This window comes from Oncorhynchus gorbuscha, linkage group LG02, assembly GCF_021184085.1.
Source record: "Oncorhynchus gorbuscha isolate QuinsamMale2020 ecotype Even-year linkage group LG02, OgorEven_v1.0, whole genome shotgun sequence".
Lineage (NCBI taxonomy): Eukaryota > Metazoa > Chordata > Actinopteri > Salmoniformes > Salmonidae > Oncorhynchus > Oncorhynchus gorbuscha.
In genome coordinates, this window is record NC_060174.1 from 58,841,426 (window position 1) to 58,854,760 (window position 13,335).

General features: G+C 43.3%; 1 protein-coding gene across 2 annotated transcripts in view; it reads right to left on the reverse strand.

The window, feature by feature from the left end:
• The window catches only part of f11r.1 (F11 receptor, tandem duplicate 1), a 41,036-nt gene extending 28,263 nt beyond the window's left edge, over positions 1-12,773 (reverse strand). Inside the window, exon 1 of one of the 2 annotated variants that reach the window (XM_046314472.1) lies at positions 12,496-12,773. In XM_046314472.1, coding sequence (XP_046170428.1) covers positions 12,496-12,544 — 49 coding nt within the window. In that variant the 5' untranslated portion in view covers positions 12,545-12,773. The remainder of the gene's footprint in view (positions 1-12,495) is intronic. The other variant, XM_046314480.1, reaches the window with a different exon arrangement.
• Between the last annotated feature and the right edge of the window lie 562 nt (positions 12,774-13,335).

The following is a 13,335-nucleotide window of genomic DNA, read 5'->3' on the forward strand; positions in this document are numbered from 1 at the left end:
TCTGTGTGGAAGTACTGAGCTAGCCCTCCCTCTGACACCCAACCTTCCTCCATTGTCTGGTTTATCTCCAGAGGTTGTAGTCTTACAACTTCAAGGTGACATCCTTGATATTCGTCGGACTCAACAACATCTCCAAACTCTTATCCACCATAATTTCAAATGTCTGAGGGAAGAGCAACAACAGAGTGCCATGGAATTCAGAAACTCACTGAGCACTCTAACCCACATGCTGACAGAGCTCAGTGAGAGTGGAAGACGGGAAATTACTGGTGCCCTGGACAGGCAGTTTGACTACCAACGAAACCAACTCACTGCCACTCTCCAATGGCGCCTGCAACATCACCACACTGAGGTCCTCAAGGACGTTAATTCTGTTTTTCTCCCATGGTTAACACTGTAGGCCACTTGCAGAGAGAACTCTCTAATTGTGTTAAAATGTTGGATGACGTGTCTGTGGACATGGCCTCCATTAGGCACAACTCCTTACACAGAGTTTCTCTGGTGTCCACTTCTGTTCAGACCACTGAGGGCCAAGCTAGCACCTCTGAACAGCCAAGACAAGGCCATGCTACAGTCACCACTGTCGATGGACTGGTTCGCTTGGGACAGCAGTTTGAGAAGGACAGAGAATGCCAACAGCAATATGACCAGAGAAAGAAACAGACACCCAAACAGTTGCCCAAGACAGACCATCAACAACAGCCAGAGTCTCCAGCCAAGACCTCTCTCATGTTCTGTTGGAGATGTAGCCAAAAGGACATTCTTCAGCTACATGTCCAAGACCGTATCAAGTAAACCCTTCCAGAAACCACAAATCACAACAGGCCAACACACCTAACTCTCTTCGCAGCAATGACCATCCTTCTCTGGGTGCTTTAACCAGAGCTGAAACCCCAAGAGTCACTGCCTACGCCCCCATCGACATCCCCTTCCTTTCAGTTAATACCGCACCAATCAGAAGCTAAAAAGTTACATGATTGGGGTTCAAATGTGGCACTCTTCTCTGCCGTTGCTCCGGTACCACTAACCCTTGATAATCCTTCTGACGATCTCCTTTTACAGGCTGTGAGAAGAGCTCAGCTGGAACAGCCAGAGGAGTTACGGCTGTTGGAACAGCTGCAGAATAATGCTGATGTATGTACTTCAAAGCTAGGACGCACCGGGCTCCTGAAGCACAAAATATTCCTTACGCAGGAAATGCCGATCAAGCAAAAGCCATATCGTTTGTCCCCAGCGAAGCTAATCATCCAAAAGGGACTCATAAATGATATGTTAGCACAAGATATAATAGAACGTTCCTCCTCTCCCTGGGCTGCTCCTGTTGTCCTCATCCCAAAAAAGACTGGTGGTCTTAGATTTTGTGTGGACTATAGGAAGACCAACAATGTTTCTCAGACTGATGCCTATCCTCTTCCTACCATCCATGAGATCCTGGAGCCATTGTCTGGCGCTGTTGTGTTCACTACCCTTGACCTCAATAGTAGTTATTGGCAGGTTGAGATGGACCAGGAAAGCAAGGACAAGACTGCTTTTGTCTGTGCCGAGGGCTTGTTTTCCTTTAAGGTGATGCCCTTTGGATTAAAGAATGCCCCTGCCACTTTCCAAAGACTCATGGAGATTGCGTTAGGTGAGCTCAAAGGGAAGATCTGTTTCGTCTACCTGGACGATATAATTATCTACTCTCAGAACAGAGAAAGACACTTTCAAGATCTTCAAGCAGTGTTGGACAAGCTAAGAGAAGCTGGTCTGACCTTAAATATGAAGAAGAGCAACTTCTGCCAAACCTCCCTGAAGTTCCTTGGCCATATTGTGTCTTTCGACGGCATTCATGTGGATCCTGAAAAGACAAAGGCTGTACAAGACTTCCCTGTGCCAACCACACTCAAGGCCCTTCAACGGTTCCTTGGTATGGCTGGATGGTACCATCGGTTTGTGTCGAACTTCTCCCAGGTGGCAGAACCCCTCAACGCGATGAAGCGAAAAGGAGCGAAATTCCAATGGACGGCAGAGTGCCAGACTTCCTTTGAAACCCTGAAACGACATCTCGTCACACCTCCCATTTTAGGTCATCCCAACTTTGATTGCCCTTTTGTTGTTTACACTGATGCAAGTGATGTTGGACTTGGTGCTGTCCTAGTCCAACAGACTGGACTTGGCACTGAAGAAGTGCTAGCGTTCGCCAGTCGGACATTGAATGGAGCAGAACGGAACTACTCCACAACCGAGCAAGAGTGCCTTGCAGTTGTCTGGGCTTTGGAAAAGTGGAGGTACTACTTGGAGGGTAGACACTTCACTGTGGTCACTGACCATTCCTCCCTTGTGTGGGTGTTCAAGACCAACAAACCAAGCACCAGACTCATAAGATGGGCTCTACGGTTGCAAGAGTTCACCTTTGCAGTGGAATACAGGAAAGGAAAATACAACACTGTTCCAGATGCCTTGTCCAGAGCTCCTGCTTGTGATAATGGTGGCCCTCATTTTACATGTGCTACTGTCCTGTCAAGCAGTCGAGACTCGCCCAAAACGGACTTTCCCATCTCTGATGAGGCCATATGGAAAGCCCAACAGGATGATCCAGAAGTACAGGCTTTGTACCAGACTATCCTGGAAGATGGAGAAAAGATGGTCAATCCTACCACAAAGCTGACCATCATGGAAGACAAAGTCTACCGAGTTGTACAACTACCTCACAGAACACTCTACCAAATGTACATACCTGAAACTCTACGCCTTCAACATTTCCATGAAGACCCATTAGCTGGTCATTTGGGCAGGTTCAAAACCTACAAGCGGTTGCAAGCGTTACTGTACTGGCCACATCTGAGCATGGATGTGAAGTCACACATCCAAAACTGTCAGGTTTGTCAAATGTACAAACCAGAAGGTAGAAAGCCTGCTGGCATGTTGCAGCAAACGGTGGTTACCCGACCTTGGGAAATGTTAGGAGTGGATTTGCTGGGTCCATTTCCTAGAAGCTCCAATCAGAATGTATACATGCTTGTTTTTGTTGATTATTATTCAAAGTGGGTGGAACTCTTTTCCCTGCGTCAGGCCACAGCAAGGACCGTCTCTAACATCCTTACGAAAGAGATCCTGACTCGCTGGGGAGTGCCTGATTACATCCTGTCTGATCGAGGTTCCCAATTTGTCTCTGATCTCTTTGAGGAGACCTGCCAAAGATGGAACCTGAGACAGAAGTTGACCACGGCCTATCACCCACAGACCAATCTCACTGAGAGAGTAAATCGAACCTTGAAGACAATGATTGCTTCCTATGTAGGGACGCAGCACAAACACTGGGACAAGCACCTTCACGAGTTTCGATTTGCCCTGAATTCTGCTGTGCAAGAGTCCACTGGAGTCACACCTGCAGAGCTGAACCTAAGTCATCCTCTCAGAGGACCCTTGGATATGGTGCTACAGCCCCAGCAGCTTACTCCAGATGCTGCTTGCTATGACCAGGTAGGTCATCTCCATGACTTGAGAGCTCTTGTCTCAAAGAACATGATCCAGGCTCGACTCAAGCAGAAGAGAAATTATGATAAGAACAGACGAGACATGCAGTTCCAGCTTCGTGATCGGGTGTGGCTTCGCTCTCATCCTTACTCGAAAGCTGAACAATTCTTCTCGGCCAAGCTCGCTCCTAAATGGCAAGGACCATATAGGATTGTGGAGCAGATGGGCCCTTTGAACTACCGAGTGGTGAAAGAGGACACAGGTGAAGATATGCGCATCGTCCATGTCTCACGCCTTAAGGCCTGTTACCCCTCGGCTGAGGAATTGGAGGCGATTGAGCGCCGCAAGGTCCTGGATATCTTTGAAGAGGATAGTGAGGATACTTTTCTCGGATTCCCAGACCCAGAAGTCTCGCACCTTAAGGCCTGTGGCCCCTCAGCTGAGGAGCGTGAGCTCCAAAAAGTAATGAATATTTTTGTAGAGGAAAGCGATGAGACCTTTCTCGGTTTCCCCCGACCAAGATGTGCCTTCCAGGGCAATGGTCGGCTTTTTCCAGGGGAGGGGGTGTGTGACGGCCCTGAATTTTTCTGAACGTCTCAGTGCAGCTCCTTCCAATAGGGCGCTTTCCCTTTAATTCCCAATTAAATAGCCAGTATCAGCTGCGCAAAAGGGGGGGTTGTGATGGAGACGTGCATGAGGATGTGTTCAACCCTCAGTTCCGAAGCTTCTCTATTCAGTTTGTTTTGTTGCCGTTAAACGTGTGTTTTGTAGCCTAAGAGAGTTTACCCAGGATCGGATCCACTCTTTGCGTCCCTGGACTACACCTCTCCGTTCTTCGTGGCCTTTCTCCGCGGGAGATCTATTGGCGGATTGGATTGTCTGACTGACCGACTGACTACCACCTTTTTGTATACGGTATTTCATTTGTTTTGATGTGATGTATACTGTGATTTATGTAGTTAGTTGTAGTTGAGGACTTATTAAGAGTGATACGCTTTAAAGTTCTGTGGTAAACTTATTGTTCTATTGATGGTATGATTAATAATGGGTTTACGCTACACGGAACGAACGGACAAACATCGCGTGACAAAAGTCACTTGAGTTCACTGAACTCCTTTACCGGGCAGGACTCTTTTTAGGCCCGAGGTACAGGACATTTCTGGAGGAACCAGAACTCATTGTGATATTATTATATATGTGTGTAATCATTGTTGTTGCTAATACAACCCACGCAACAGAATATAATTGTTTTTGAAGTTCTTTTCAATGTTTTAAGGGTTTATGAAAAGTTTATTTCCATCCTGACTTTTACATACGTCCTTTGTATTGGTGTAGACTTGACGGACCAGATGGGACTCATTCCCACCCAAACTAAAAGGAGAAACTAATGTTCTCTGGTAGGCACAACCTACCTGGCACCTCTATAAATAATAACCTCAAGTCAAAACCGTTACAACATGTCTTAAAAAGACTCCATTATGAAAGTAACAACTGCGGGTGCATTCGTAAATTCAGTCTGGCCATCTACTCAGATTTCATAGCACTCGTCAGTGTGCCAGAGCGCAGAATAACTGATGAATTTACGAACGCTCAACACCGGTTGAATATGGCTGGTGTCAGTAAACATCGGCAAAAATAATGATAATTGCCAGCAGCAGTTAGTCACCAACGCTCTGGATAACATGTAAACAGCCTAACCAGCTCTGCTAGGGCGAGTAAAATTGTCAGAGTAGGGTGTTCTTTCATGTGTCTGGAAGTAGCTAGCCAGTGAACAATGGCCAAGCACCCAAGCTGTGAGACCGATCGGAGCAACCCTACTGGTCAGCCAGAGCTTCCAGTAGGCCGCTCCAAGAGCGAAGCGCTCTGAATTTACAAAATTACAACCTGGCAGCACAGTTAGTCACCAACACTCTGGATAACATGAAAACAGCCTAACCAGAACTGCTAGGGCAAGTAATGTTCAGTGAGCTGTTCTCATTTGTCTGGAAGTAGCTAGCAAGTTAGCTTGACTGCTGTTAGTGCAGTCAAGCAACCCTTAACTAGATGGGTGGGGCTAAAGCATAAGAGGGTGTGAACAATACTGAATGGAAGTAGACAAAGGGCTCTCCAATAGTAGTACCAAAATATTAAAAAGGCTATTTTCTCAAAAGTGAGTTTACAAGTTTATCAACTTTTCAAAAGAATAACTTTCCCATTGTTGCTCCAATGTAGTGCATGATACCATTTTTGCAGCTCAAGTTCTCTTTTATCCAATGTTAAAAAAGGTTGCTACATAAGACCATTGAGCCGGTCAGTCACATTACTAGACATCTTTGAAAAAAGTTGTTTTTTCCCTTTCAAAAAGCAGCAGTATTTTATTTTGAGAATAGCTTGAATAAGCTTAGTTAGTGAGGATCTTAAGGGCCAAGAAATAATCAACCTCCTGAGGTTGAAGAGGCGCTGTAGCGCAGTGTGGTTGTACTACACGCCCCTATCCACAACACTGGGTGGACCATTTCAGATTGTCAGTGATGTGTACACCGTGGGAACTTTAAGCTCTTCACCTTCTCTACTGCAGTCCCGTCAATGTGTATAGGAGCTTGCTCCCTCTTCAGGCTCCTGAAGTCCACGATCAGCTCCTTTGTTTTGTTGACATTGAGGGAGAGGTTATTTATTCTCCTGGCACCATTCTGCAAAGGCCCTCACCTCCTCCCTTTAGGCCATCTAGTCATTGTTGTAGTCAGGCCTACTAATGTTGTGTCATCCCCAAACGTATATTATTGAGTTGGAGGCATGCGTGACCACAATCATGGGTGAACATGGAGTACAGGAGGGGGCTGAGCAAACACCCTTATGGGGCCCCAGTGTTGAGGATCAGCAGGGCAGAGGTTGTGTGCAGTGCGATGGCATCCTTTTTGGATCTATTTGGGCGGTACGCAAATTGAAGTGGGTCTAGGGTGTCAGGTAAGGTGGAGGTGATATGATCCTTGACTAGTCTCAAAGCATTTCATGATGACAGAAGTGAGTTCTACAAGGCGATAGTCATTTAGTTCAGTTACCTTTGCTTTATTGGGTACAGGAACAATGGTGGACATATTGAAGCAAGAGGGAGAGAAGACTGGTCTGCGCATGTTCTTAGGATGTGGCTAGGGATGCCATCTGGGCTGGCAGCTTTGCGAGGGTTAACACGCTTAAATGTCTTACTCACGTAGACCACGGAGAAGAGCCCACAGACCTTGGGATCAAGGCGAGGTGGCGGCACTTAACCTCAAACGCGGGCTAAGAAAGTGTTTAGCTTGTCCAGGAGCAAGACTGTCCACCACGTGATTGTTTTTCCCTTTGCAATTCTGCGACTGTCTGTAGACCCTGCCACATACATCATGTTTGAGGCATTGAATTGCGACTCCGCTTTCTCTGTAGGGACATTGATTGCTTTACGCAGGGAACTACACGGTTTGTATTTTGACCATATTCCAAATCACCTTGCAGTGGTACATTTTTTGAATATATATTTAACCTTTAATGTGGTGGTTTGCGCTTTAAGTTGAGCAAACAGTCATCTATCCACAGATTTGGTTTGGGTAGGTTTTAGTCAGTGTGAACATCCCCTATACACTTCCTGATGAACTCAGTCATCGTGTATACGTCAATGTTATTCTCCGAGGCTAACTGGAACATATCCCAGTCAGAGTGATCAAAACAATCTTGAAGCATGGATTCCGATTGGTCAGACCAGCATTGAAAATACCTTAGCATGGCTACTTCTTTTTGAGCCTATAGGAAGGAAGGAGCCGAATGGAGTCATGATCTGATTTGCACAAAGGGAGTGGAGGAGAGGGCCTTGTAGCCATGCCAGAAGGGAGAGGAACAATAGTCTTGAGTTGAGGCGTGAATACTACAGGCAAATGTGTTGATAGAACTTCATTAGCATTTCTCAAATTTGCATTGTTAAAATCCCCAGCTACAATAAATGCAGCATCAGGATACAGTGGGGCAAAAAAAGTATTTCGTCAGCCAATTGTGCAAGTTCTCCCACTTAAAAAGACATAGGTACACTTCAACTATGACAGACAAAATTAGAAGAAAATCACATTGTAGGATTTTTAATGAATTTATTTGCAAATTATGGTGGAAAATAAGTATTTGGTCACCTACAAACAAGCTAGATTTCTGGCTCTCTACAGACCTGTAATTAAGAGACCTCTAATTAAGAGGCTCCTCTGTCCTACACTCGTTACCTGTATTAATGGCACCTGTTTGAACTTGTTATCAGTATAAAAGACACCTATCCACAACCACAAACAGTAGAGTTTGTAATGTGACTACGGCCAAGACCAAAATATTTTTTTTTAGACCTGCACCAGGCTGGGAAGACTGAATCTGCAATAGGTAAGCAGCTTGGTTTGAAGAAATCAACTGTGGGAGCAATTATTAGGAAATGGAAGACATACAAGACCACTGATAATCTCCCTCGATCTGGGGCTCCAAGCAAGATCTCACCCAGTGGGGTCAAAATAATCACAAGAACGGTGAGCAAAAATCCCAGAACCACACGGGGGGACCTAGTGAATGAACTGCAGAGAGCTGGGAACAAAGCCTACAATCAGTAACACACACAACACCGCCAGGGACTCAAATCCTGCAGTGCCAGATGTGTCCCCCTGCTTAAGCCAGTACATGTCCAGGCCCGTATGAAGTTTGCTATATAGCATTTGGATGATCCAGAAGAAGACTGGGAGAATTATCTGACCATATGACACCAAAATAAAACTTTTTGTTAAGAACTCATTGTGTTTGGAGGACAAAGAATGCTGAGTTGCATCCAAAGAACACCATACCTACTGTGAAGAATGGGGGTGGAAACATAATGCTTTGGGGCTGTTTTTCTGCAAAGGGACCAGGACGACTGATCCGTGTAAAGGAAACAATGAATGGGGCCATGTATCGTGAGATTTTGAGTGAAAACCTCCTTCAATCAGCAAGGGCATTGAAGATTAAACGTGGTTGGGTCTTTCATCATGACAATGATCCCAAACACACCGCACGGGCAATGAAGGAGTGGCTTCGTAAGAAGCATTTCAAGGTCCTGGAGAGGCCTAGCCAGTCTCCAGATCTCAACCCCATAGAAAATCTTTGGAGGGAGTTGAAAGTCTGTTGCCCAGCAACAGCCCCAAAACATCACTGCACTAGAGGAGATCTGCATGGAGGAATGGGCCAAAATACCAGCAACAGTGTGTGAAAACCTTGTGAAGGCTTATAGAAAATGTTTGTCCTCAGTCATTGCCAACAAAGGGTATATAACAAAGTTGAGACAAATACTTATTGTCCACCATAATTTGCAAATCAATTCATTAAAAATCCTACAATGTGATTCTGGATATTTTCTCATTTTGTCCATCATAGTTGAAGTGTACCTATGATGAAAATTACAGGCCTCATCTTTTTAAGTGGGAGAACTTGCACAATTGGTGGCTGACTAAATACTTTTGCCCCACTATGTGGTTTCCAGCTTGTACAAAGTCCAGTGTAGTACCTTGAAGACCGTAGTGGTTTCAGCTTGGGGGAAATATACCTGGCTGTGACTAACAAAATAATAATCTTGGGAGATAATACATCGATATTCTAGGTAAGGTAAACAAATGGACTTGAGTTCCGAAACATTATCACAATCACACCATGAGTAGTTAATCATGAAACATACACCACTGCCTTTCTTCCCAGAGAATTCTTTATTCCTGTCTGCGCAATGTACTGAACCCAGCTGGCTGTATGGATGGTGAAAGTATATCCAGAGAGAGCCATGATTCTGTGAAACAGTATGTTACAGTCCCTGAGGTCTCTCTGGAGATCCTTGCCCTGAGCTCATCTACTTCATTGTCCAGGGACTGAACATTAGCAAGTAATATACTCTGACTTTAAGTCCACTACGAATACTTAAAGAAACATTCTGGACTAACGTTTTTTTTTTTTATTAACTGCAAAATTGCTTAGGAGCCAGAAGCACAGCTTCCATGTCTGTCGGCGTCATCATGGTCAATGCAGCACAAGCAACAATGACAACAACTATGCCGTTTTCACATTGCTTCTTAATATAAACCCACTAGCATTTTATAATTACACTATTAGTTTGTTCCTTACTTCTGCAAACTAGCTCGTCTTTTCTTAGCAAGTTGGGCCTAAATTGTGTTAGTGGCTAATGCGCATCACTAGTTAGCCAACTAATAAATGTAGAGTCTGCGCGAAAGTAATTAGCTATACAGCCTGATAATACCAGTGATGGTGTAGCCCTAAATCAGAATGTTGTTTGAGCTTCTAAATCAAAAGAGCAATACGCAAAGCATGAATGTTCGCAACATGAATACAATTTCTGCTGCAAAGAGAAAACAAAATATAGCCAAAGATAAAAGGTCCCCTAAGAAACAATTATCCACACTTTGGTTCCTACACAGTCACAATAACTCCTCCCTGGCCTTTCTTCGTTGTCATGTCAAACACAATTCAAAGTGCCCACTATGATAATTTAACTATAGAATTAGAATATTGATTCCATTTCCATGACTCCAACAGTACACCCAAGTGTTTTGCTCTAAAATCACAACTAAAATCACAATTGCAACATTTGGTAAAAAAAAAAAATAAGGCCTAGATTGTTTGCCCATATTGTGCAGCCCCATATGGCAGTGTGGAAATGACCTCAACAGAGCAGGAAATGCAGAAATTGATGAAAATTGTTTTTGGTTGTAGATGAATCGAACCTAAACTGGGTGGTTCGAGCCCTGACTGCCGTGATATCAGACCACAGGTATGACAAAACATGCATTTTTACTGCTCTAATCACGTTGGTAGACAGTTACTAATAGCAATAAGGCACCTCGTGGGTTTGTGGTATATGGCAAATATACGACAGCTAAGGGCTGTATCCAGGCACTCCGCGTTGTGTAAGAACAGCCCTTAGCCGTGATATATTGGCAATAGATTGGAGAAAGTACCATTGAAATCACTTAGAATGTATGTGTTGCCAACCTAGGGTCACGCAAAACTTTTATTCAAAAACAGTCATACCATCAAAAATGTGATATTTTGGCCATAATACCCAGCCCTAAGTCATTGTAATATTGGTATGGGAATAATGCATTTGATTTTTTGAAGTGGTTTCTTGCATCAAACATTTTCAGCCACCTCCTTGTCTGAAGGACAAGTGGATAAACAGGTTAATGTCAAGCCCTGCATGTTTTTTTTATAGACTCATGGAATGTAGGCCTGCGTTGAACACCACACAATGGCTGCTACTGTAGGCTGAATGATAGCTACATGTTCAAATGTTATGGGATGCATTTTCTCCATTGTTTGATGGCAGGCCTCCATTATGATCAAATAGCCACAGTAGCCTACTTGATCACTGTCTGAAACTTGAGTACAGCCTGTGTTCACAGTAAACGCGCACTGGAAGTTGCACAGAACTCACAACATTCAAGTTGGCGCTCAGCAAACCTGAAATTTGCTCAGTGGCAAAAAAACTATGGGAACATTGGTATGGGCCTCATTAGGTACATGGAGGACAGGATAGCTTAGCTCAGTTCTACACACTACTGCATCTGCAAAGATGTATTAAAGAGGATATTTTATGTCCAGGGTACAGCTTGTACAGTAGAGCTCCCACTGCACTGCTCAGTTAAAAAGCAATATCAACATCTATCAATCTCAATTCATCAGCTTTTATCTGAAGGTATCAGTGGTGACTGTGTGAACAGAGTTTGGTTTGCCCATTTAGATAAATGATTTGTCCAGATAAAAGCATGGGAACTAAGTCTACAGTGTGTAAAATGAAACCAGAGAATTATCTTGTTTGCTTGTCGTGTGAGTTTCGGAGGTGGAGAGGCAGAGCTAGGGTTTCCAAGGTAAAGCAATAACCACATAACAGGTGGAAAGTCTATGTCCCCTTGCACAGATTTTAGGAATGTTTAAAGGCCTTCTAGGCCAATATTTAATTCAACTCTTGAAACTAAGCTAATAGTCCTGAGGGCTGGTTTATTTGAAGCCAGTGTTGCACTGTCATTTTAGACAATCTAAAGAGAAGAGTATTACTTTATTGATCCCAATGTGTTAAAATATTGTATCATATCATCTCCAACACCTAATTAAAGAGATGAATACACCTGCACCATGGTAGCCATACTTAAAATGGGTAAGAATTCTTGTCCACAACTCTGAAAAAGTAATCTTCCATTCATTACTCAATGGTTATGACAGCAAAGTAAACAATTCAGCTGCAGATTAATAAATACAATCTTGCCTGAGAACCAACAAAAGTGTCCTCGGATATTTAAAAAAAAAGTTCCCTCAGGTACTCAACAAGCCATAATGTTGAATACCGGTATACTTTCCTGTGGATAGAGTCTCACATTCCTACCGTCAGAATGACCAACAGCGGTAACAACCGGTAGAACATGTTTAAATGACATTTTATTCAACATGCTGGCTTGATTTGATGTATTAGGATCCCCATTAGCGACAGTTAATCTTACTGGGGTCCGACAACGGAAGACAGTACAGGCAAAAAGGTAGAGGAAGCTTTTCTGATCCAAAATACATTTTTGCCCGAGGTAGAATTCAATACAATTCAACGTCGGGTTTCCAGGCAATCGAAAACCCCACGGAGAGAAGGGTTTTCAGCGCCCAAAGTTGGCTTCGTGTGAACTACACTTCTTACACAGCTTATTTATTTTTTAGTTTACACAAATGTGTTCTAATCAAGCTAGACAGCTAACGTGAATTAGCCCAGGTAGCAGCCTTCATCTTCCCTCAGTATTCTGTAAACAAGTGTTGTATAACATTGACAAAAGTCAATGTGGGAAAACTAACCATATAAAAGAAAAAATATAAACAATTTGTTATTTATTACTAATATAAAAAGGTCCTTATGCTACCAAAAAAGGTAGTTGTAGTTTAGTAATAGTTTTACATTAGTTATAATCAAGTTTGTCTTTCCAATACAATATACCGATTGAAACGTAATCTAAGACCAGAAGAGGAGTTTTGATCGACAGAAGGAGCACTCACCTGTTGCATGAAGGAAGAGAAACACCGATACCAAGCCGCTGACAAACATATTGGCTCTCGACAAATGAAGCCTTATTTGTTTTCAAAACTGGTGAAGTGTCCAATTTCGACAGTCACTTTCAAATCAAAACGTTTCGATTAATCCAAAATTCTAAGTATGGTTAAGTAATTGTTGAAACTGTGGCCCACTCTGATTGAAATATAATTTCGAAGAACAAAGAACCGACGCCCTACCGAATGCACCTGTGGAACAGTATGACGATTCTTCTTTTAACTGCACCTGTAGAAAGGAATGATTCTTCTTCTTTTAACTTTTGTGGCAGACTACACCTATTGGTGTATTGCTGCCACCTATTGTACGGCGTATTGAAACAAAAAAAAAACATATTCCATTGCGGGACATAATACAAAATACAAAAATAATCCACTTCTTCAGTGATATAAGGCTCAGGGGGCTGTGTGGACTGGAACATTCAACAGGATTCCTTATTTAGCCTCTGCTGTAAATTCACTGACTCCCAAAAAACGTTCAGCAACACTTTTTTTTCTCAGATATCTTCTTTGTTTGTGCTGTGCAGTTTATAACCAATGCAATAAACAAGTCCACATGTTTTAACATGCAACATGTCAGGATCCATTTGGTGAGCAACATTTACTGATTGATGTCTCTAATCCAATAACCATGGTTTCTTCAAAATTACTCCCTTCTTCGACTCTTCTCACCGCCTCCGGATAGGAAACATGCTGGACAGCCCTTATTCTTGACACCTCGGTCTCCTTCACCTCCTTCAACAGGGCACTTCATGAATTCTGGTGCATGCTCGCCACCATAATTGCAGC